Here is a 24,561-nt window from a genome sequence, read left to right as displayed (position 1 = left end):
GTTTGCTTGGTACACAAATTACTCGCTTAAAGTGAATAAAATTAATTTGGCGCTTGGTAATTTATGCACAGCTAACTCAGTGCGAAGTGCATTTTTTCGCTGAAATAGAGAGGAATTTCGCGTGCGGAATGCGCACACACAAAACTGGCCAAAAATGGCGGGAAAACCTGTAAGTTGCAGCAGCAACAACAACTGGCGCGTTGCCAAGGTGGCATGGCTTCCATGGCTGGAAAATCGGAGGAAAAGCGGAGGAACCAACGGGTGGTGGCTCTGTGACGTGGCCTAATGGAATTGAAAGGCGGGCAGAGAGTATTGCACGCATATTAACACAGCAAACTGAACACACACACATAACCATAAGGGCCAAAAGAGAGAGCCAGCGTTTTACTCAATGAATCATGGCCAACAGCTGATTTATATTTGTGAGCCACCAGTACCCCTGTGTATGTGTGTTGGCAGCGATTGGTGTCCTTGAAACTGTTCAAGTACGCTCGACAAGTGCACCAAGTGTCTCATTGTGCATTTCTCAACGTATGTCCGTGTGTCCGTATGGGTCCGTAAGTGTCCGTGTGTGCGAAGGCCACTGTCAGTGGCAGCGGCAAGGCAATGCCATTAGGACCTGAACGGAATGAAACGGAACGGAACCCCAGCCCCACTTTGTGCCACATCCTCGGGTGCAGACATGTCCCTTTTCCCGGCTGAATGGCCAGGAAGACAAAAGTCCAAGCCACTGCAGATAATTGACAACGAGCTGCTGAAAATCAATTGAGTGACTTTGCATGTACGACTTTACTTTGGCCCCCCCGGCGGACCACTCGCTATTGTTAGTGATGTTGCGGTTGTTGTATTGGCCAACTGTTAGTGGTGACCAGGCTTAAATGGGGAATAAGGCAAAAGGATAACGCAAAAGGGGATTTTTCCTTGCATAACATATTGTACCTTAAATGTAAGTAAGTAGCTTACATTTTGCGACTAAGAAGGTATATAAATGTAAGGATCTTAGGTTTGGCTAAATATCCTGCTTTTTACAGATACTGATACTTTTAGCTGAATTCAAATATGTATGTATAATAAGATTTTGAAATGAAACAGTGTTAGATACCACTATTTTGCCTAGACCTCTTTTATATATGTACTTTTGGTCAAACTACTTAATACTGAACTTAACTTAACATTTATTGTTAAATTTTCGAATGTATCTTTAAGATTTAAGGTTTAAAAGATAGAAAAAATAGGTTTGATGGTTCTGGATTTTCCTTACAGTTACTTCTGACTACTATTATAAAATGGGAAAATTAGGCTTGTGAAAGTGTGAGTCGGCTGAAAAAAGGACTATTCGCCCACACTGGCAATGGTTGCCATGGGGCATTGTGCCTGTTGTCAATACATTGGTACAAAGGGTAAAAGCGCGCTAAAACTGAATGAAATCCCGCTGCAAATGTCGTTGGCATCCCTCCGCCCCATTAGGCATTCAGTGAGTTACTGGGTTTACTGAGTTAACTGGGTCTCTGCATCTGTGTTTTTGGCCTCATGCTGGTGCGGTTTTGTGGCCCACTGCTGGATGCTTTCGCTTAACCAGCGGGGCACACACAACTCGATATATTGGCCCATAGACTCAGAGCCATTCGCAGGTGAAGTCGAACACAGGTATTCTTGGCCAGGTGGGCGTGGCGGAATCACATTGTTTGGCTCCGCTGGCTGGGGTAAACACGCTGGGCACAGACGGCGTGTCGCTTGCTCTCTTTGCTTTTTGATTAACGTTTTAACGATTTGCGCAAACAATTGCGGCAGTAACAGCAATCACTAACAAGGAGCACCGTTCTTATATGCGTATATATGTATATAGAATATATAGGCGGATTACCACTTGTGGGCTTTGCATGTTTTCACAGCCAGCTGAAGGATGTGCTGATATTATTCCTCGCCTCGGCAAAGCATTTTTCGTCATTTACTCAGGCTTATATGAGGGAGGAGATTGTTTCATTTTATTAGAGGTATTTTATTTGGTTTTGAAATGACATGTATTTGCCAGGAAAAAACAAGGAAATTGCTTTAGGAACGGAATGTCTTTATATCCCTTTTTTCTGCTTTATGAAATGGATGTGCATATATAATATCCAATGTTCCTATAATTACAACTAAAATCGGATCTAAAAGTTCTGGAGTTCTTTATCTTCATATTCACATGAATTGAAATTGCAAAGTTTTATAATTTTCTGCTGTTTTGTGACGAGCTTGTAAATGTGTACGAAAATAATAATGTCCTTGTCAATTTTCAGATGTAATTTCCCGAAGTGCCCGAGCAGAAATTCCACCGCAATAGTAAGTAGTAAATAAATTCCCGGAAAATGTTCATTTGCTGTCTGGCGTAAATTGAATTCGTCTTGATATGCACATATTAAAAACGCTTTTAGCGTTCATATGCATTTAATTGCACTCGCCGTGATTGGAATGGGTAGAGCTTAATTAGGCTGTTTAATTAAAGTTCCCGCATGTGGGGCAGGGATTTCTCAACCTTATAAGGAGATTTTAGCATTGTGACAACCAAGGCTGTTGCGACATCTTCAAGGACTCCGCTGAGTCCTTTATTTCTCCCCGGTCGAGATAGGGACAAACACAAACGCAGCTGGCAATCAATAGTGGCTTCATTATGACCGTCTATTTGCAGAGTGTACCCAGTTAGCTAACTAGCTTCTGGTTCGCTTGCCAGTACTTTGCATAACTGAAGAAAACTGGCAAAGCTGGGAGTATAGAGCGGGTGGAGCGCGGAAAAGTGGAACTGCTGCACTTGGGCTTATTGCCTACGCGCAGCTAGCAGCCATTTTAGCCATTCAGCCATTGTTGACTTGTTTGCAAATTGGTTTCACCAGCTGAATACTTCGAGCCAGAGTCCTTTGCAGTGCCATTGGCATCTCCTCCTGTCGCTGACATCCCGACATCCTTACGTTCTGGCTGCCTTCATTTCAAATTACTTGGATGCGTAAATTAGGTGGCTGTGGCCCAACTCTCAACTCCCATCTAGCATTTTTATATTTTTCCATCCCGCCTGTTGACATTCCGCCATGTACACTTCGCGTACTTGGCAAATGTATGTGTATTTTTCATCTTCTTTGTAGTACAAAATTTGATTTTGGTTTTGTTGAACGCGGCTAATTTCATTTTGTCAGACCTCGACCTCGCACTTGTGAACTTCCCCGCCGTCAATCCCTACTGAAATTCTAATGCTGAGTGATGTGGCAGGCCTAATTTCATTAAAAACGGTGCAAAAAAAGAAGAAGCAGCGGCAAACCAAATGTTTAACAGATTTCTGCCAAAAGACAAAAGAATTTGCCAGAAAAAAAGTGGAGTGGAACAAGTAGCAACCCGGCTCATTTTTAACTTTCTCCGTGCTTTATTTAACTTTAACCTTTTTTATGGGTCTGTTTCTGTCTGTGTGTGTGTGTGTGTGTAGGCTCCTTAATTAGAAGCCATTTTCACTGGCGGCACAACCAGTGAAACAACCCATACCATTCCATACCATTTCATACCATACCATAGCATTCCCCTCCAGTCTAATGAGCCTGATTCGGATTCTGTATCTGATTTTGATGTTGATGTTCCTTCGCCTGTTCTCGCTGCCTAGCTGTTAAACATAATCAGGGTTCAATAAACACAAACCCAAGTGGGGTTCCCGAAGTTGCCAGGTTCTATGAACTCTGCTCGGCTGAAAATGCAAATCAACAGCTTAAAATTTAATTTAGGCGTTAGCAATGTAAATAAATGAAGTAGAGTGAGGGGCTGTGTACTTAGGAGCAGCTCGCCTGAGTGACCATTTATGATTTGGGCCTTGTCCCAAATTCAATTCCGAACATTTGGTTAACTTTGTTAAAAAGTCGAAATTAAAATGAGGCAAAAGTCGCTGGCCCGGCTAAGAAAATGTGTTGACCGCGTTGAGGTTACTTTTTTGTCCCTTGCAGGCCGCAACTAAGTTGACGTTGCGTATACGCCGCGTGTTCACAAAATAAATTGAAAGAAAAGCAAGCCAGTAACTTTCACTGTCTAGCGTTTTTCATTATTTTCGTTTCTTTTTGTTGGCCGAAACGTACAAATTGCACGGCTCAAAGGGAAGTTGATGAGCTCGCGAAGTTGGCCATAAATTTCGCCGAAGAATGTTTTCATTTTGTGCCCGGCAATGGCGACACGTTAATCTGCAGCGACTGGAGCTCCCCCGGTGGCTCCCAGTGGGCGAGTCCCGGGCACGGAGTCGACTCTATTGAACCCACATATAAAATCAATAATAGCATAAATAATATACGTGTAGAGTTTTGTGGGGAAAGTGGAAAAAGTAGAAAAAAAAAATGGAAACGCCTGAGAGACAAAGGCCTAGGCCGACAGGCAAGGCCCATTGGCCCATCGAAGGACCCGGGCAAAGGGAGTCCTCCCTCGACACATGCCTGACACAATACAAAAAACGAAACCTAAACCCAAAAAAAAAAAAAATGTATTGGGGAGGATATAGGGCGGGAGAGCCGGCTACACTGAACCTTTAACTAACACACAAAAGGCATTCTCAACGCTTTCTACAGTTGCAACAAACGGTGGCAAGACAAAAACCGTCTACACAGAAAAGAATTCTTAATTTTTCAGATCATTTATTTATACACACCTTTTGTGCTGATATAAAATTTTAGGAAAAAGGTAAGGTCGTCATATGAATTTAAATTGTGGAACAATTTTCTCAAATTTAAATCAGAACGTAACTGATTTAATCATCGCATCATAATAGTGCTAATATTTATATATCTTATATTTTGTTTAATATATAAAAGACAGTCTTTTTATTCTTTAAGTGTAGTGTAGAGTTAAGTGAGAGCCCTTTCAAGGCTGAGAGGGGTGGCTGAGGATACTTAAGAAGCTCTGGAAAAGAGGGTCGCCCGAAAAGTTGACTCGCTGCAGGATTTCCGTAAGTGACTTTGAACTAGCTGTTGGCTATATTTGAGTGATTTGCTGGTCCTAATCCTAAGTATGCATAGAATCCTTTTAAGATATTTTTCCCCACATACTTGAAGGTTGTGGTTAACAGGATAGGATATGATAGTATATTAATACTTAGATTAAACTTGGAGAACTAATTGTATCGTCAAAACTCTTGATAACGTGATTTGTTTTGTGATATTGATTAATACATAAAATATAGGCAGAAAAAGAACATCCTTAGCGTCCATTTCCCTAATTTCGCCACCAATCCCAACTCTTCCATTGACCCACGACCTGCATTGCCAGCACTCCAGTTTATTTGACTTTGCCACATTACAATATTATAAACAATAATCCGCTCCAAAGGGCGCAACACAAAGTGGAACAATTCCTGCGACACAAGTGGTGGCTCCGAGACACTTTGACACACTCTTCCGAGCAAACTCACCCAGATGTCCTGGCTTGTCGAGCGCCACTTAATGACATAAACACTGGCAACGGCCGTTGGCCCGTGAATTGTGGCATCTTGGGCTTCAGCTCTTTGGGCTTCGTGGGCATCTTGGCCCTGGCTGCTTCCCGGGACCACCAGCCCATTTCAGCCGGAGCTCCGGCGGAAGTTGTCCTAATGAGAAAAGCGTTGAGCCGCCAATCCACCATTGTCGATCTTGCTCACAACCGAAGACCACAAAAGGCAGTGGATTGAATGCGGAGTTGGGGAATGCGAATCGCTGGCACTAATATTATTAATTTGCAACTTTTGCTGTTGCCGCTGCGAGAGTTAAGTCAAAGGCAAATATCATTTACGGCATTTAGTGGGCAATAAAATATGCGGAAAACGGACGACGGGCGAGTTTCCATTTTCATTTCCAGACGAGCGCGTCGGGAAAATGCGAAACTGATTTAAATGCTTTCTTGAGCGTATTTCCGGTTTCGGTTGTAAATCTTTGCTTAACTGATTGCACAGAGCGGGGAGTTGGAATCGAAGGAACACTTTTTCGAATTAAGTTCATTTTGCTGTTCTGATTGCTTTTTGTGGTTACTTTGTTCTTCCTCGATTTTTCACTTTGTATCTGCTTTTGGCCTATGCAATTGACATGTTTTTATTAATACAAGACTTGTGGTCATCTGCCAAACAAGTTTGTTAAGCCAAAGTTGCAACAAAGTGCGAACAATTTGCGGTTAATAAAAACCATTATCAGCAATCTCGAACAGAACGTTGGTAATTGAAAATCAAATACAAAGTGTCAGTGCAATGATTCCTTGTTGTCAATACACAGAGTACACTGAGTTTCCAATCGATTGACAACATTCTTTAATTAAATTTTCAATCAAAGCATTCAAATCTCTTACAAATCGCATCATTACGCCAGCTATGAATTTGATTAGCTTATGCCTAAATCCCAGACAAACAGACACGCCAATCGTAACAACAATGGCATGCCAAAATGGCTCAAGGCATTCATTCTATTCATCATTTATCCAGCCATTTATCGGGAGACATTCGAGATGCCTTCGCCGGGCCAAGGGACCACCCGCTGATGAGATCTGGCCCGAATAAATGAAGGCATTTACATTTAAAACATTTATGCGCAAATATTTGCCGGCTTTAAGGGCAATATTGTTTTACATTCGGCATGGGGTAACGTTCTGTGCACACAAAAACCGAAATAGCAACAGAATCCGATTCAGAATCCGAATCTGAATCTTTGAATCAGAGTCCCAGTGAACTCGAAACCATTCGAAAGTTTCCAGCAAACAATATCTGAAACTCGACTGTATTAGTTGAATTCAAACTTTTTCGAGCGTAACTTGAAAAGTTTCAATTTGTGCAGGACAATCGCCGTCTGTCAGTAGTCCACCTCCTCTATCCAACTGTCTATCTGTCGGCGCTTGTACGTGTCCTTACAGCAAATATTATTTGTATAACAACTAAAAACAGGCATTTCATTGTATATATTTCAATGAAACAGCTGCCTTACTTTTCTATTAAATATTTTGGCCAAAAAAAGGCATCCTTATTTCCTACAAAATCCTACACATATCAGTTTCGTTGGAATTTCCAAAACCTACAAATTGCTTGTAATTTCTACGAATCCACTACAACCAACTCAATGTTATTTCAAAAAATGTTTTCGCCATCTGCACAAAGTTTAGAAAGCTGAGTAAAAAACTTTGTGCACTTTACAGACGAACTGTGTTACCTAAGCAATCGACAGAGAACTTTGGGGGGCTTTTGCTAAATTTGATTTTAAAGGTGGCCCGGTCCGATTTTCAATTAAATGCAAGTGCACTCGTAGGTGCAAAATCGCAAGTGCAGAAAATCAATACACAGACTCAGGTGGCATGCTAGTCGCCTTGGCAAAACCCAGAGGCTTTGCGCTAGCCAGCCAGTTCATTCACGAATGCGAAAAAGGCCAAAAGGCTGGTGGCCAAAGGTGAGATACTTGGGGGGTTCCGATTCGAATGGGAATGGGTTGGGCGCAGTGCCGTCGGCTGAGCGAATCAAGTGGCAAATGCCAAATGGCATCCTGACCTGACCCAGCGGCAGCAGCAAGAGGAGCAGGAGGAGCAAGAGGATTAAGAACAGGAGCATCAGCAACAGAAGCCAACTCAGTGGATGAACTCGACCGGCGGCAAATGGCGCACTATGCACCATGTGCACTGTGATACGGGAATGGAAAACTAACGAGAGGAAATTGTGTTTCAGAAATGCAATGAAAAATTATTGTCGAGCAGTGAAGCGGGCACGGATATTTGTCGCTAGTTGCTACAAAAAATCACATGAAAGCGCATCAAGTCGGGTAAAAAGGAGCTTCGAACGTGCACAATACCTCACTAAATTATAGCAATAAATGCGTTTCGTATAAAATGTGAAAGTAAATGGTGCGAAACGAAGTTGAACTTATGTATATTCAGCTTGAAACAGCAAACAGCAGCCTTCATTTCAATAGTAACATCAATTTACAAACATCTAGTTTTATTTTGAGTTTTATTCTAATTAAGACACATCAAGATAGCCAACAAAATTGTCCTGTGCTGTTGAACTTGATACGCAGACCTTGTCCTTAAATGTGATTACCTTAAAAGCTCGGTTGAAGCAAGGACTCTTAGGATTATCTTAATCGTTAGATCCTAGACTTCAGACTTTGAGCTAATCAAATAAATTGCTTGGAATAGTAAACTGTCTAGTGTATTTTTAACCACTGTTTATTGTGCGATTTGTATCATTAGGAGGCCGCCCAGACACCAAGACAAACCAGGACATTCTGGGCAGCTGGTGGCGGCAGGCTGGCAGAGGAGTTGAGTTTGGAAAGGCCGACGGCGGATTATGTACATATTTAAAGTGTCGGACAACTAAGGATTTCAACTTTATTAAAAAAGCCAGCCGGATGGTAATGGGATGTGGAGATGGCTGTTGATGGGGAATGGCGAATGGGTGACGGGTGGCGATGGTGACCCCGACACAGCCTGACGCTTAACTAGACAGCACTTTCAGTTTACGTAACCACTAAAAATGGCGCCCAATGTGCTCTCTGTTTTCCGTTTACCGTGTGCCGTGTGCCCCTCCAGCTTTAGTATGTGTTTGTGTGTGCTTTTCCTGCTTTTCCTTGCTTCTTTGTATTTTTCACGTGCAGCGGAATGGAGGAGAAGTTCTATATTGTTTGCTTACTTGCTCAACACGCGCCCTATGTCCGCCGTTCTTGATGATGATGAGCGGTGGAATGGCCGGAGGATTGGCAGGATGAGCGCCCCTGGCGCGCCGCCTTCATTGTCCTTCCTGATTTGCCTGCTGCCGCCTCGACTTGGCTGCCTCCTCACCGAAATAATGAAACTTTTCCCGTTTGTCTGTTGCTTTTATCGCAGTTTATTGTTAATGCTGTTCTACTTGTTGTTATTGTTGCTTTTTTTTGTTTGATAACAGCTCGAACTTTTTAACACGCGCGGTTCGTAATTTTTTAAAGCCTTTGAGGTTGCGATATTCCTTCCTTTTTTTATTCTTCTGGGTGTGTGTGTGCCAACAATTTAATTTGTCATTAGCTCCCCGAAACGCGACTCTATTTATATTGCTGTCCGCACTCGAATATAAAAAAGAACACCCAAAATCGATTTGTTAAAATGGAATTTCTTTTTGCAATTTGCCGCACGTTTTTCCTGAATTTTTCTATATATTTTTTTGTATATATATATAAAGTGTAACGTAAACACGTACAAGACGACCCACAAACTCAGGGCTTACGACTACGGCGGTCATAAATGGAGTTTCGTATCGGTTTTTGTAGTGCCGCAGAATCGAAACACGCACACTCGAATTTCACTGTCCAGCCGGTTTTTCAATATGTGTATATATATATATATATGAATTTAATTTCTTTCTTTTCACCACATAAGAAGGATGCCAAGTTTGTATGAGAACAACTGTCACTGGCACTTTCGGGCTACGTTTTGTGACAAGTGGCCACAGGTTTCAACTGGCTTTCGTTGTGGTTTTTGTATTTATTGCTGGCTCGCAGGCCTTTCTTGGCCTTTTTTTGCGGGTCAGCAATCCGTGGCGATGAGCGCCTGCTCTGGTAACTGGCCACTGACTGAGTCTCGGCCAAGAAATGTGGCCAAGTCCTTTGGCGGCAAACCAACTCAGGATGCGGCGAATTCGAGGAAGAGAGCTTCTGCGCAATGGAATTTGGCGCGAAAAGGATGTTTCAAACTAAAACAGAGTTGCATGGGAAAGTAGTGGTAGTAAAATTCGAAAAAAATGAAGTGAATCGTGCTTAAATAGTGTGGATTTTGGACTGAACGAAATATTCTGTAGCATATTTATTGGGTCATTGAGTGCAAGTCACATTTCCGTGTAACTTAGCTTCCTTGCTGCAAATCCTTTTGAGCAACCCTGTTGAAAGCCACCCCCAGAACAGCTGATCTAACCCCCAGTCATGCCAACCCACACCCCCCTTTTTAAGGCACCCAACCATCCAAGTGCCGAATTTGCCGCACAACAAAATGAAAGAAGGAAAACCCCCAAGGCGGTCAAGTCAGCACTACTATATAGTAGTAACAACCCCCTTCAATGCAGGGCGTCAATATTTGCATTTGTAATAAAAATATTCTGATGGCACCCCGCCAAAAATGCGTGAGTAAATCTAAAAAAGATTTGTTATTTCGGCGCGTGTTCGTGTCGTGAAAATCACACGATAACAACAAAGGGAACAACAAATGGGTGGGCCAGGACAACATGCACACACCCACACTCACACCGACACATGCAAACAACAAGGACTAAAATCATCGCAGGAGCAGCAGCAACAACAGCTGACGATAGCAATATGCCGGCTTCGAGCTTGTCTCCGCACATGTCGGAGTTATTAAAATTTCATAAAAAAGAGATAAATATGTAGATGTAGATAAGAGGTGGAACTACGACAACGCAATTTGATTTAACGCCACTTCTGTCGGTGACAGTTGTGTGTTTGTGTTCGCTTTTTTTTTTTTTAAGTGACGCCCCGAGTGACGGACTGTCTGATAAGGTGCAGGTCCTTCGGCCCCATTGTCTCCTTTAAATATTGAAATGTGAAATTCTGATAAGCAATAAGACACCCATCATTGGTTGCCCTCTGCTGCTGGCTTCTTGGCGCTAAGAAGCGCATGTCTTGTCACGGCCAAATTGGCGGGCCTTATGAGCGATGATTGCCCCGATGCCATCGTGCATCACTCACTTAGTGGCCCCGAATGGGGAGTCTGGGTGGGTGCCATCTAGGATCCATGGCTGACTTTGATGAATGGAGTTTGAATTGACTCGCATTTATTATGCCATCCTCAGCGCTACTCGCGGCGTCTAATTTAAAAAATAATTCAAAACACAACGTCCTTTAAAATATATACTAGCAGCATCAATACTTTAATATAACTGATTACATTTGACTCGCCTGCGAAGCGGAATTAATTCAACCGCTGTGGCAGTATAGTGTTTATTAATTTCGAAACAAAAATATTTGTCTTTTACATTTTCCACTGATGGGCGTGAAAAACGTATTAAAAATAATTGACTGGGTAAGTAAATAGACAGTAGTATTTAAGCATTGCGATAGTTTTTGGTTAAAGGGAAAAGCTTACTTTTTTACTACTACCGTGCTTTTGATTTATATCCTTGGAAACAAATTAAAAGCAATTATAATAATTGGATAAATTAAATAGCCTATCGATCAGATTTTTACGCGTGCAATAAATTATATATAAATAAACATATTCAATATGCGAATCAGAAAAATAAATACAGACTCCCGTAGAAACTATCTCGTTTTTCTTTATGCGTTTTTAAATGCTGAAAAAGTTTACGCCAGTAAGGTGTGTCCTTTTAACTTCTGCAGGTCAACTTTTCGATGTGGTGTGTGTCACCTTTTGCTAAATAAATTTAATATACAGAGCCCTATGAAATGGGACGAACTTCAACTTCAGCAGGTGTCGCCGACCGTTTGTGCCGGCATTTAAAGCGTGCTAACTGATCTGCCCTCTTTGGGAGCAGGACTCCATGATAAATTACTTTTCGAAAGTATTTCAAGGTTGGGGTGAGATTGCGTGGAAGAGGCTGTATAGGTTGGTTATATCATTGCCATGACGCCGGTTAAATTACACACGCGTTTGCCAAATAAAAATCACTCATTCGACGCGTTGCCACGGGGTTTTTGGCACAAATTTGTAATTTGTCAGGCGAAGTCGAGTCTTGACAGTTATTTAGAAGTTTACAACTGTCGCCGGCAGTAATCAGCTTTACTTTTGTACCGATAATATGCTGTTAATGTACCTCGATGCGGAGTGGGTAATTTTGGGTCCATCCCAGACTTTATTTACTTTCCAGTTTGTTCGAAACTTAGTCCTGGGTAATCAGCAGTTCGTTGCGGAATGACAACAAGAATGAGAAAAACAACTTCGTTTTGCTATTATTTGTAGTTTTTGAATTTATTTTTTTGCTTTTTCTGCTTGTTTTTCAACTTGAAGTTTGTTATTTTGCTTTTATAATACATCTAAATTTCATATTCACTTAGTTAGTAGCTTAGTTTGCCATTTACGTGACTCGCCCACTCGGGGCTAGATTTGCTTGGCTTAATGTTAGGATCCTATTTTGTTTTGCATGGAAAATTGCACAGCAAAATGCAAAACAATGCAACGAAAAGTTCAGTTGTCAGTAATAATAATAATAATTATAGTAATCATAATAAATAACTCGCACACACATATACACAGACATGTCAATATACAAATACGAATACAAATTACACATACAATATTAGTTTTCGGGCGCTGTGGCTTATAAAAATATAACAAGTCCTTTGGAGATTTGGTTTTTTTGCGGTCTTCTCTGCTTTCGCTCTGTTTTCTTTCATCTTTTCAAGGAAAGTCATCTAATGAGTACTTACTATAAATATAACATTTATCTAGACATCTATACACATTTATATGATACATACTGAGCTTTGGCTCTTTATCCTTGTTTTCCATTCATGGCAACAGAATTATTTACTATTTAGTTTCAGACTAGCTGGAAAAATCATCAAAAAAAAAAACCAGTTCCTATTCTTTTGTTTAAACAACAACTGTTTTTACTTGACAAATGTTCTTGACTTTTCGCTTGGCTTGCGGATTAAGAGAAAATCATAAATCGGTTAGTTTTGCAAACTCTTGCTAACATTTTATGGTTAGTTATTTATACAAAGAACACAAAATGCTTTGTTTGCGTGTTTTGCTTTTTTATGCGGCTTATTTGCATTACCATTTTATTTGCTAGCCGAAATTCGAGGAAGTTCCGTTTTTTCCCACGGCTTTTCCGGTTTTGCTCATTGTTGCGGAATATCGGGCCGCAATTGCTGGAATCAAGTTGCTGACTTCAGGAGCAGTATTCAAGCCTTGCCCTCACAGGCTACACAGTCAACTTAATTCCAGGAACTGCAACGCAATTACCCATTATCCGAAGCACTTTCACTCGTGATCTTTGAACCCGACGCTGGCACTTTGAAACGGAAACGGATACGGTTTTGAAAATCGGTTTCACGCACACACACTCACACACACGTAATTTGGTTAGTCTGATATCGATGCACTATATGTTGGTTAATTTAGGCGGACTTTGGGATTGGTTTTGACCAATCGCTGGGGTCCTACATATATGGTTTTGACTATATAGTCTCGCTATGTTTTAGTTGATTATACGATTTGGGGGTTTACTTTAGGTATTTTGAGCATTTTCAATTCATGCGATTGTCGTTGAAATAACAATTGGGTTTTAGCTTTGCTTTAGCTGCCGTGACTTTTGTTTGTATCTCTATAAATTTTTCAATATTCTCCGATTCTAATGGCGTTGGGGGTGTGGTTGTTTATTCGCAGGACTTCTCTCACGTAGTTGTCTATAATTTGCGGTCTCTTAATTGGCACAGTTTTAGTTGTAGCTTTAGCTCGTCGTTTTTGCGAATCCCTATGTACACGCATAGCTCAGTGAGTTGCAGTGATTGCCATTTTAAATAATTTATTTGTGGTTATTTCTTTTCGTGAGTAAAATGCTTTACGGCTTACAGATTTTCGATTGGCGTACGTACATACATATTACATATTCATATACATTTATCGAAATGAGTTTACAACCTGTGCTTAATTTAGTCGTACAAAAATACTCAGTATTTACAACAAGATATAAACGACATGAAATCATAAATAAATAATTTATCCTATACAAAGTTCCGATCTGTGCGCCAAGGAACCCGGCAACTCGAATCGAGATTAAATGTTTTTAAAAACGAAAACAAAAATGAAAAAATAAAGTGAAGAACAAATGAAATGGTACGCTCCACAGATTGATTAATGTCAACATTACGAGTAAATCAGCCGATGCATTTGCCGGCATATTAATTTTACAAATTAATGGAACATTTTAATTGCATTAAATTGATTCCACGGATCCGGCTGCCATCGATTGATTCGATTCGCATCCTTACACCAGTCGCACCATTTGCACCATTTACACATGACTCGAGGCCGTCGAGGCGGCAGCATTGTTGTTCTTGTTCCATTTGTTGATGTACTCCATGGGTATTTCAATCTGGATCTCCTGCACATCGTCGCCCGCCAAGCAATCGACATTGGACTTGCCCTTGCCCGCATCCTTTGCATCCTTCGATTCCCTGCCATCCTTGGCGGCAGCTGCCAATTGTCCGCCCAGGCGGGATCCGCCCGCCGCCAGCCGCTGCTGCTGCTGGGCGATGGGGGTCAGCAGCGCCTCATCCCTGTATTATAAGTTGTCCACCATCTGCGACTGGCGGCGGTGCGAGGGCGTCGTCGAGTTGAGGTAGCTCTCCGAATAGACGCTCTTCGCCCGCTGGTCGTAGCGCAGGCTGGAGCGCCGGATGTCGATGTCCAGCGGCAGGTGGCGATCCTTCCACCAGTTGCAGAACAGGCAGAGCAGCGTGTTGCGGAACGCCTCCCGGAAGTCGCGGTTGAAGTACGCGTAGATCAGCGGGTTGAGTGTTGAATTGAAGTACCCGATCCAGAAGAGGATCGAGACGACTATGTCCGGCACTTGGCACACCTCGCAGGTCATGGAGAGAGTGTACCTGAAATTAACACAAAACAATTATTAGCTTAAACTCATTATCTGTAACCTTATTAAGCTTTCTTTCAACTGAATTCCAAGGTAAATGCAATTTTGGATGTTTTTATTGGTTTTTAGAACTTTGATTTATATAAGCAAATATAAAAGATCAAATGAATTTTTTTGTTTCATACAAGTTAAACCTCATAAACGTTCTATATAGGAATACTTCGATTATAACACCATTTATAATCTCTTTGCTCTTGGCCACTGGCACTCTAAGTGCACCCGCTAAGCACTGGGTGTTTTCTGACACTCTACTTGCGGCAATAAAAAATATTCGAGTGTTTTGCCACCCTGGTGTATTGTGGTACTGGTACTGGTCCGGAACTGGTCCCGAACTGGGTTGGGAGTTAGTCGAGTGGCACCCTTGCAGTTCTCTGCTGTGTACCACATAAAGATGAGATATATATACCCATAAATTCCAGATGCATGAGTGGGCCAGGGCTTTGCATAAATGAGATTAAACAACAACAACCGCCGAAACAATGGCGCACGGGCCGTATGAGTAATATTTAATTATGCATGCTTGACATTAGATAAATTATGCCTGGAATGTCAGCGGGATTGGCCTCCAACACTCAACCAAACGTTCAACCTTCGACGGCAGGTTGGTACTCACCACAGGAAGAATGGCAGCCAGCAGAGGATGAAGGTGCCCATGATGATGCCCAGCGTGCGTGCGGCCTTGTGCTCCCGCTTCATTTTGATTAAGTGCTTGTCCTTAGTGGGGGTGTGCTCCTGCTCGACCTCGTGCAGCGTCAATGTTTTCGACGACCCGGATCCGCTCAGCGCCTCGCCTGCCGTAGGAGATAAGATGAAGATTTGATAAATGTCCTGGCAGGAGAAGGACCACAGAACTCAATGCACTCGCACTGCATCACTGTGCAGGATGCTGGTGAAACAAACTAGTGATCTTTCAGGCTCAAAACTAGTTGTTAACTCTTCTAAAAGTATAAGACTCAATGTCCTGATAATTTTATATTTTTTGAGTATTATTTCCGACTTTGTTTTCATTTAACTTATTTATTCTATATTTTATATTTATACTTGTTTAATTTGTTTTTTTGATTTATTGATATATTCTGGTTGTTTACAGTCTAACCTTGATCCCAAACTCACCTGAGGGCTGCATGGATGATCGGTGCATCAGCATGGCGTTGCCGTGTCGCATCATCAGCTGCTTCTCCTGCCGATTGGCTTCCCGGAAGATGGCCAGGTAGGTGAATATCATGATGGTGCAGGGTATCCAAAACGATATGGAGCTCGATATGATGGCGTAGTACTTGTTCACCACGAACGAGCACTGCGTCGGATTCTGGATGACGAACTGCTTGTGCTGCGGCGTGGTGTACCAGCCGATGAAGATGGGCAAGAAGGAGAGCAGTGCCGGCGATATCCATGTGTTTAGCAGCATAATGCCGACCACGCGTTTCGTCATGCTAATCGGATACTTGAGGGGCTTAACAATCGCATAGTATCTGTGAAGTGGGCAAAACGCCAGGTTATTGGGCCCTTCATATGGCTATAGTTCTGGCTGTGGCATGCAGCTTACCTATCCACAGATATGCAGCATAAATGCAAAATACTCGCTGTTGAGAAGTAGACATCGAGGCTGTTCCACAAATCGCACACGAAGGGGCTGAAGTTCCAGCTGAAAGGGTCAAATGAATGGATGATTACCCAATAACGAGGCAATAAACTTTGGCCTTTACTTTCTAACGTCATTGTATCTGATTAACGAATCCATGAATTTGCAGTATGTATTTTTGTTGACTCATTTCTGGTTTTTTGCCTCACCTAAAAGTGCCACGCGAAATGCTTTCATGAAGTCATCGCTTTAAAACTGATTTCCTGGTTTATAGCTTTGTAAAAAATTTAGTTTTTCACGACTAATTCCCTTTGTGACAGCACAGTTATTTACAGACTCCGATTAAAATGATTTGATTGTGGTTAAAAAGTAGGGAAACCATAAGCTCAATATTAAAATGATAATACCATATAAATTGCGCTAGTTCTAATATTTACCATTTAAAATGCAGAAATACAGGCCATAAAACCTTCAAAAGATTTATGCAATAAAGTTGCTCTAAATTTAAACGGCATTTTACTGCCAATTTCTGAATGTAGGCCTATAAAAAACTCAAGCTGACTAGACACACTCCCTTTTTTTCGCCTATTTTCGTTATCAGGCCGCCTGATTTATGTGTTTATCGATTTCATCTTAGTTTCGGTTGCCAGGTGACATTGCCCCTGAACTGCCATTCTGGAGGGCCAAATTAAAAGCTTAGATGCACTGTGAAGCCAGAAAATAGGCCATAAGGTCCGAGGCGAAAAGTGGCAAGGAAAGCGGAGGCGACTCTGTTCGCTGCATGAAAAACTCATTAAAACTTGCGTCGTCGCTGTTCGCCTGTCGCTTCTGCCGTCGCCCTTGGTTGCCACTCCGCATTTTGGCCATTTCGGTGGAGGCGGATACCCGTCCTTTTTGGGGCCAGGAGCCAGTGGAATTTATTATCGGGCGCCCCGTTTGGCATCAGTTTCAAAAACTTTTCGACTATCCAACGAGGCTGTTTTTGCGCGCCGGTTTTTGCTGCTTTACACTACATTGCCATTTGGGGCAGGCGCGCCATCGGTTTTGACACTTAAGCCATGAAATGGCAGTGCTGCAATTATGCAACTGGCAACTGTGAAGGTAAAATGGCTAATGAATGCCAAGTGGCGGCGAGTTGGTTCTTGCCAGAGCCAAACCGATGCCAATTTATATGCAACTCGCGCTTGGCCAAAGTTTTTCGGCCTGCCAGCAAGTGGCACATAATGTGGGGCTCTGGCCGCCACTTCATCGTCACCATTAGCAGCACCATCATCAGCACCATGATCAGGACCATCGTCATCTGGAAACTGGCAGTGACATTGTAAACATTTGCATTGCTTCCACCGTGGTGAAGTCGAGCTTAAAGCGCGTCCTTTAAGCCAGCCTCCATGCATAATTAACCAAGCTCAGTCGGCTGCATTTGGCATGGCACATATATCCACATAAATTCACATACATTCAACATATATCCACATTCGCACATATCGCATTACCCACATGGAACACATAGAAGGAGTCGGTCCTTCGGACGTTCTGCGTGAAGGATGTGACCATGTCACACTCTGACGGTTTTTGTCCTTTGGAATAGCTTTTCAAAATTGTCGTTTCCCTCTCAGTGGGCACTTTTTACTTGGTTGTTTTACTGAGGGGTATTTTAGGCTGTTTTAATCTTTAAATATATTACTAATTGAATTTTGAGAATTTGTCTTAAACATTTTGTGAAAAAATCGTACATTTTCAGGTTCTTTGGTAAGCAATAGATTAAATTTTCAACTTTAAAAACAACTAAAATGTAGTTCAGATTAGATTCACATTTGATTTTTTTACTGAAAGTTATTTTCAGTGAAGTTTTATATGCATAAGTTGCAAAGCTCTAAGGGTAATTCCACCATATATAAAATGGGTATTCTGAAATCGTATTTTAAACGAATGCCTCTTTGTTTGTTCTATTTTTCACATTTTAGTTCTTGAACGCAAATGCGCGCACACATGGGCACTGAAAGATGACTTTCTGCATTTGCATTTCATTCGCACAGCCACCCAAAAGTGGGTGGCACACTCATATATCCATAGGAACGCACACAGACAGGGACATTCACAGGAGCATAAATAAACGTTGCTTTCATTTTTCAGGGATTTTTGTTTTTGGTTGTTTGTTCTGCCACTGCCACGCCCACCACCGACCACCCACCTTGACTGGCTTTGGTTGCAGCTGTAATTTTTGCAACAGTTTTGCTCGCTTTTGTTGCTCTGCCTAGGCCTTGTGTGTGTGTGTGTGTGTGTGAGAGGGTATTCATTTTGTTGTTTTTTTCTACTGTTTGTTGTTGTACTTACCGCCCAGTTACTTGCACACTAAAGTTAAATGTCATGGCCATAATAGCGACCATTATATCAGCCATGGCTAAGGAAACTACAAAGTAATTCGTTATAACTCTGCAAAGAGAAGAAGAGAACGAGATGTTAGCAATCACAGGACAATATCCAACAATACATACAAATAGCACACGAAGCGAGAGAGGTCCTTCGTGCACCCCGTGGGGGCTAATCAGGATATATCATATGAGTGAATGCGTGATGGGTATTCTGAGTGGGGAAATGGGGGATGTTGTTGGCTGGTGGGTAACCACTCTTTTGTATGAGTTGACAGTTTGGACCCCATTGCATTCTGTTGCCAGCGGGGAGTATAATTGAAAAGCCAGTCCAAGAATCGAGAACGATGTCGAACGATTTCGACCCCAACGAAAATCTGATATAAACGGGAAACAAGTGGGCGGAGGAAAATGCCGAGGTCAACCGCAAACCTATACTACTTCATGGCTATTTTGTTATTTAAATTGAATTCCAAGCCGAGTGCCAATTAGAATTTTGCACCAGTTGCTGGCCGAGGACTTTCAAATCGGATGAGTGCAGCTGACTCATTGAACTCCAGGTGGCCGCCATTCATTCACTTCATTCACTAAGCCAAATGGGAAAAGTTTGAAATCGAAATTGAGCATTTACTGCACTCGAAAACTTTTGCCCGATTATGGTAATATACCGACCGAATAATTTCCTTCAACTTAAGTTTATAAAAGAAATATATTTGTGGTATATACATATATGCAATGTTTAGTCAAAGAAAGAATATGAAATAAAAAATCATATAAAAGCTATATCTAAAAACGAAGACCTATTTTCTTATCCATTAAACTTATTTTGGCCTTTAAGTTGCGTTAATCTCATCTTCTGGGGCTATTGTACTTAGTTTCAAGTGGCAGTGGTAATCTGTTTTGCTTCCGGCTACTACTTAAATAACTTTCAGCGTCTTAGACGTTAATTGCAACAAATCGACGCCATTCTGAGAATGTTACGCCATTACTCAGCGACTCCCTGCCCCTCACCCACCGATTTGAACTGCAGATAATTTGCCTGCCATTTAAATTTAAGAAAAATAGCGAAGAGAAAAGTTGCTGCCGAGCATCCTTCTGGAGAAAGGCGCTGTGTTAATGAGCCTCGGTTTCTCCCCCCTTATTTCCACCCCCATCCCTACGCTGCTGTAATGGCAAATTAAAGCACACACATATATAGCCGTAGTATCCAGATATATCTGCTCATACACTCGCCATCTAGAGCACTTTTCGCTGCGGCTCATCGCCGCCAAAATAACTTGGGCGGCGTGGGGCTAAGAAGAAAGCGCAATTTTATTGTTTGGCATAGAACATTTTAAATTTATGCTGTCATAAAAACCATAAGCTGCCTTAATTGCCAAAGTTGTTGCCGCGCTGGCTGTGTGTTGTTTTTGTACTTGTTCTGTGAGCACCCACCGGCCCCGCTTTTCCAGCATTTCCCATACTCCTGGCAAAGCCACCTACCGCCCACCACGCCCACTCTCGTGTTGAGCATGCATTTTGTTTTTGTTCCATTTCTCTTTGAGCTACAAGCTCGCAGTGTTTAATTGTCATTTCTTTTCTAGCTGGGGGTGTGCGCCTTTTTTGTGCTTGTAAACTTTTCCACATTTTTATATTTCCCAGTTTCACGCTACGTATGCGTAATATTTGCCGCTCAGAACAATAGAATCTTGCTGCCAGCTGACCACGCTGAAAAAGTTTTCGCATTTCGTTTTTGTGTGTATTAATTACCGCATGATTGTCACTTTTTACGAAATAATTTATTTGAACCTCTTTAAAATCTTTAAAAACCGAAAAGGGAAGAGATAAACAAAAATTCGTACGATCTTAAATTGATTCGAATCAAACGTATAATTGTTTATTTTATTGGCTTCTACTATACATCGATTTTAATTAAATGTAAATCTTTCTGGTGTATTTTTAATGTACTATCTTTAAAAGCTTTTATAGAAAGTTTCTTGAAAAATAAGTTAATCCTTTGACCGAAGGGCCTCAAAGCTTTCTTTTTCCCAAGTTTGTTATCAGACCAAGAAAATTATCTTGATGATCATCCATCGGCATCATCATTGGATGAACCTGGCTCTGGAGCCCTAAAATCCAGCAACACGCAAGTCACTTAAAAAATAAAATGCTTTTCATTAGCAGTCAGGGCAAAAAAAAGAGGAATTAAGCGAGGTTCACCTTAATTATGCCTCGTCCCCAGCCCCCACTTTCATTATAATTTTTTGCTGCCTCGTTTTTCTGTGCCGCCTAGCAAAGTTTGTTTGTTTCGCCTTTTGGCTTCATTGCCCTTCGCCAACTTGGGCTAAGAGCATTTAAAGTTTTTCCTCTGATGGGTAGAAAAATTCTGCGTCTAAAGCTGAGCAGCGAAAAAATCGTGGAAAAATAACCGAGCGTTTGTCAGGCAGAAAACAACTTTTGATTGCGTCGGCTTCATGAAGCGCTAAATTGATTTGCCCGCCAGTTATTAAGGCATAACTAAAAATATTAACGAACCCCAGCTGATGTCCCATCATTTATCACTAGAAAAGTTTTCCTTTTTTTCTTCTTTTTCGTATAATGTCATTTTCGTCGAAGGATACCGCCACAAAAACTCCGCCCATCATTAGCAAAACGAGGTCGCAGCAAGAAATTGACAAGTTCTGGATAGAAACGGATATGAAAATAACCTGGATTCTTAGTCAGCCTATATAAAGTAATATATTCCAAAACTAAAACAAAATATTTGAATTGAATTGAGTATTTACGGCCTGTTAAATTGCCATTTAAATTTTGCATATAAATTCAAGCGCAAGGTTGATGGAGAATGAATTTTGTCAAATTAAATCATTATCCAAGCGCCCAATTAAGAATCTCTTAATATGCAAATTGGATTCATGAATAAAGTCATGAAAGTTAATTTGTCATTAAAATAATGCATCTCTCTGTTCTTTTGTTGTGGGCGCCTCCTTTCGCTAAATGGTGGGAGTAAATACTGCAGTCTCATGCCGAAACGAAGGATAGAACAAAGCTAGTAAATAAAGGACACGGAGTCAGCATGAGAACCGAGCACGAAGGACGAGCAATGACAGGGCCGGGCGAGCGAGTAAAAGAAGGTCCTGCAGCACGTTTTGAGTGAGAAAATGGAAGGGATACAAATGGACGTGCATGAATTTTATGCAAAGTTGACGAAAATCGCGCATAGAAAGCCAAGCGCTTTGTAATTTTTTTCCCTCTCGTAACTTTTGCCAAATTGGCAATTAAGTTTTATGCAAATTACGAAAGAATTACACGGACTGCGCGTACTTCTAATTGCTTTTTCACAGCTAATTAGCAGGAGGAGCAGCTGAAATATCCCGTATACGCACCTTAATTTTCTAACACGCATCACAGAAATAATAACAAGCAGATTGCCGCAGATGGCCGCAATGATGATGAGCAGCATGACAAAAGCCTTGAACACCCAAACGATGTTGTCCAGCCAATCCTCGTCGGGATTGTTTTGTTGATGTTGATGATGGTCACTTAATCCAGCGCCGCTTTCGTTGATGTTCAGACCCGTGCCGCCAAACGGCTGTGTGGCATTCAGTTCGTGTGTGGCAGGTGGGGCAGTGCCCAGCGGCAGTGCTATACCGCCGGTGGAAGAGTTGGATGAGCTGGATGAGCCGGTGGCAGCCAGGGCGTTCGTTGTGTGCAGCATGGCCGCCGTGGTCAGTGCGGCTGCCGTGACCCGCGCCAATGTTGTCAGACTTTGGCCATAACTAATTGGGTTGCTAACTACTCCGCCGGGCTGCTCCGCCTGATTGCCGCTGCTGCCATCGGCGCAGCAGCATTTGGGTATTTTTCTAATCCTGGCGGCACTGGTTCGATTTCGATGCCTTTGCCGCGGTGGCTCCGGGCCAAGTCCGTCGCACAACAACATGAGTCTCGTTGTCTGGTTTTAATTTTACTATAATTTATAACTTATCTTTGGCTTGTAGCTCTCTCTCTCTCTATATCTTTTTTCTCTATCTGTTTAGTAACACTGTGTGGCAGATTCGTGTTTTATTATCGCACTTTTAGGTTGAAACACCCACTGGAGGAAGCGCCATTGGGAAATCACGACACGCGTGGCGCCGGCGACGTTGAAACCAAAACTGAAACGGCCACCGCAACGGAAATTGATTCGCGAAAGTGGCCCGCGGACCGTGGAGCGTAAACCGTGTGGCCACGACAACGTCGCCGCTCCTCCGCTTCAGAATCCGCCTCAGTTTCAGACGCTGCCAACGTCAACGACCAACGACCAACCGCTGTCCTTGCCAGCCAACGCAGCCCACGCGAGCTCTTGTGATGGCCTCGCTTTTCCGTTGATTTTCCGTAGCTTTTCCGCCTGCTCCGCCGCTGATGGAGAGGCTACCTCGGGCTGGACGACAATTTTTTTTCGGCTATTTATTGTTGTGCGGCTTCTATTTTCTATTTTACTTTTTGATATTTTTTGTGTAAATTCGCTTTTGCTGCTTCTGCTCGCTGATTGGGTTTTATTTTCTTTTTGGTTTTTTTTTTTTTTTTTTTGGTTTTTTAATATTTATTTTTTTAGTAGCCTAGCCTCCAAGCGGCTGCCTTTTAATTCTGTTCATATTCTTTGCCACCGCGGCTGCTGCGGTTGCCGCCGCCTTGTTTTGCCGCCGAAAAATATTCGTTGATTTCTTTTGGATTTATTTTTAACATTTCTCGGGCTTCGAATTATTTTTAGTTTGTTTCGGCCAAGTGGTTGATTTTTTAGTTCTGCTGCTGTTAATTCAGATATTGTTATTCGATGTTATGGCCTCCTGGAACTGTGCCATAAATGTTCGTTCCATCGAGAAAGGAAAGAAGAAAAAAAAAACAAAGAAAAGAACACATTATTAAAAGCTTGGAAAAACATGGGCTCGCTTTTCTATTTTTTTTTTGTTGCCCCGATTATAATCACTTTTGTGCATTATCTAGTTGTTGCCGCTGGCATTTGAATCGATTTGAGTCAATATTTGTTTATTTACTGACGCAGAAGTTGAGTTGTTGATGTTGTGCGTGTTTTGCCCACATTTATGCGAATGGGAACAGGGTGTGTCTTTTTATCGTGTTATAAATCACTGTTTATGTTTTCGAGGATGTAGTCAACAATAAGCCATTTAATACTGTTAAGTTAATATACGTTTATTAGAAAATGTTTAATATACTTCTACGATATTATATGTCATCATTAAGTTAAGGCAGTTGAAAGATAATTGCGTAGATGCAAATATCTATCATAGATATCATCTTTAAATATATTTTTATAACATACCAATTTTAGAATATTTTCAAATATAAATTACCTTGATTTTTAAATAGAATTTAACTTTTATAACTTTAGTTTCTATGCAACTTTATCATTTTAAACTTGAAATTTAAGCAAAAAAAGCCTAAAGACACACCCTGTTTAAAAGCTATGATTTATATGACAACAGCTGGGCGAAAGAATGTCATTTGCTTCAAATGCCTTTTAGCATACAGCCGCCATATCTGAATCTATATCTCGATGTGTATATTCCGCTCTGGGCGGCATCTTCGGACAAATACTAAGTGTTGGGAAAATGGTAAAAATGTCCTATGCCATTTTTTGCCCCCTAGCACTCATTTAGAATATGGCTTTGGCTATGTGCTAGTCCATGTATTTAATTATATCGCTTTATATTTATATTTTTATTCATTTTTCCCGAATTTATTTCCTGATGATGATGTTTTATTTTCTTGTTCGCACACGCTTTCAACGCTCGCATCTTAGCCGACTGTTTGATGTTCTGGCTCGCAGCTGTGGTTGTTGCCAAAATGGTACGTACAACAAATTGGCCACTCGCATTTTGGTGGCCACGAGCTTTAAATTATACGTTGGTCACTCGCGTAGGGGTTTTATTTTTCGTATTATTTATTGCACATTTCCAACGCGTTGATTTTTGCGTTTGGCTTTTGGAATTTTTTGATTTTCGGTTTCGGTTTTTGTTAATTAGGGAAATGAAAGTGTC

General features: G+C 41.6%; 2 protein-coding genes across 4 annotated transcripts in view; both read right to left on the bottom strand.

Annotated features, from left to right (window-relative positions):
- The window catches only part of LOC6606647 (octopamine receptor beta-3R), a 36,320-nt gene extending 26,796 nt beyond the window's left edge, over positions 1-9,524 (bottom strand). For both annotated transcript variants that reach the window (XM_032723024.1, XM_032723025.1), the window contains exon 1: positions 8,627-9,524. The gene's annotated coding sequence lies outside the window, so the exon portion shown is untranslated. The remainder of the gene's footprint in view (positions 1-8,626) is intronic.
- A 3,907-nt stretch (positions 9,525-13,431) lies between these two features.
- LOC6606643 (octopamine receptor beta-2R) lies at positions 13,432-22,463 on the bottom strand. Of its 2 annotated transcripts, XM_032721074.1 has the most exons (6): positions 21,910-22,463; positions 18,510-18,608; positions 16,140-16,238; positions 15,707-16,065; positions 15,207-15,384; positions 13,432-14,546 (listed from the first exon to the last, which is right to left on the bottom strand). In XM_032721074.1, the coding sequence occupies exons 1-6, from the start codon at positions 22,461-22,463 to the stop codon at positions 14,225-14,227; spliced, it is 1,611 nt and encodes a 536-aa protein (XP_032576965.1). In that variant the 3' UTR covers positions 13,432-14,224. The 2 variants fall into 2 exon arrangements, with proteins under 2 accessions (XP_032576965.1, XP_032576966.1); XM_032721075.1 differs by lacking the exons at positions 18,510-18,608; positions 21,910-22,463 and adding an exon at positions 16,300-16,660.
- Between the last annotated feature and the right edge of the window lie 2,098 nt (positions 22,464-24,561).

The sequence above is a fragment of the Drosophila sechellia genome, chromosome 3R (genome assembly GCF_004382195.2).
Source record: "Drosophila sechellia strain sech25 chromosome 3R, ASM438219v1, whole genome shotgun sequence".
Lineage (NCBI taxonomy): Eukaryota > Metazoa > Arthropoda > Insecta > Diptera > Drosophilidae > Drosophila > Drosophila sechellia.
Note: the sequence above shows the minus strand (reverse complement) of the source record. Positions and strands in the feature narration are given on the sequence as shown.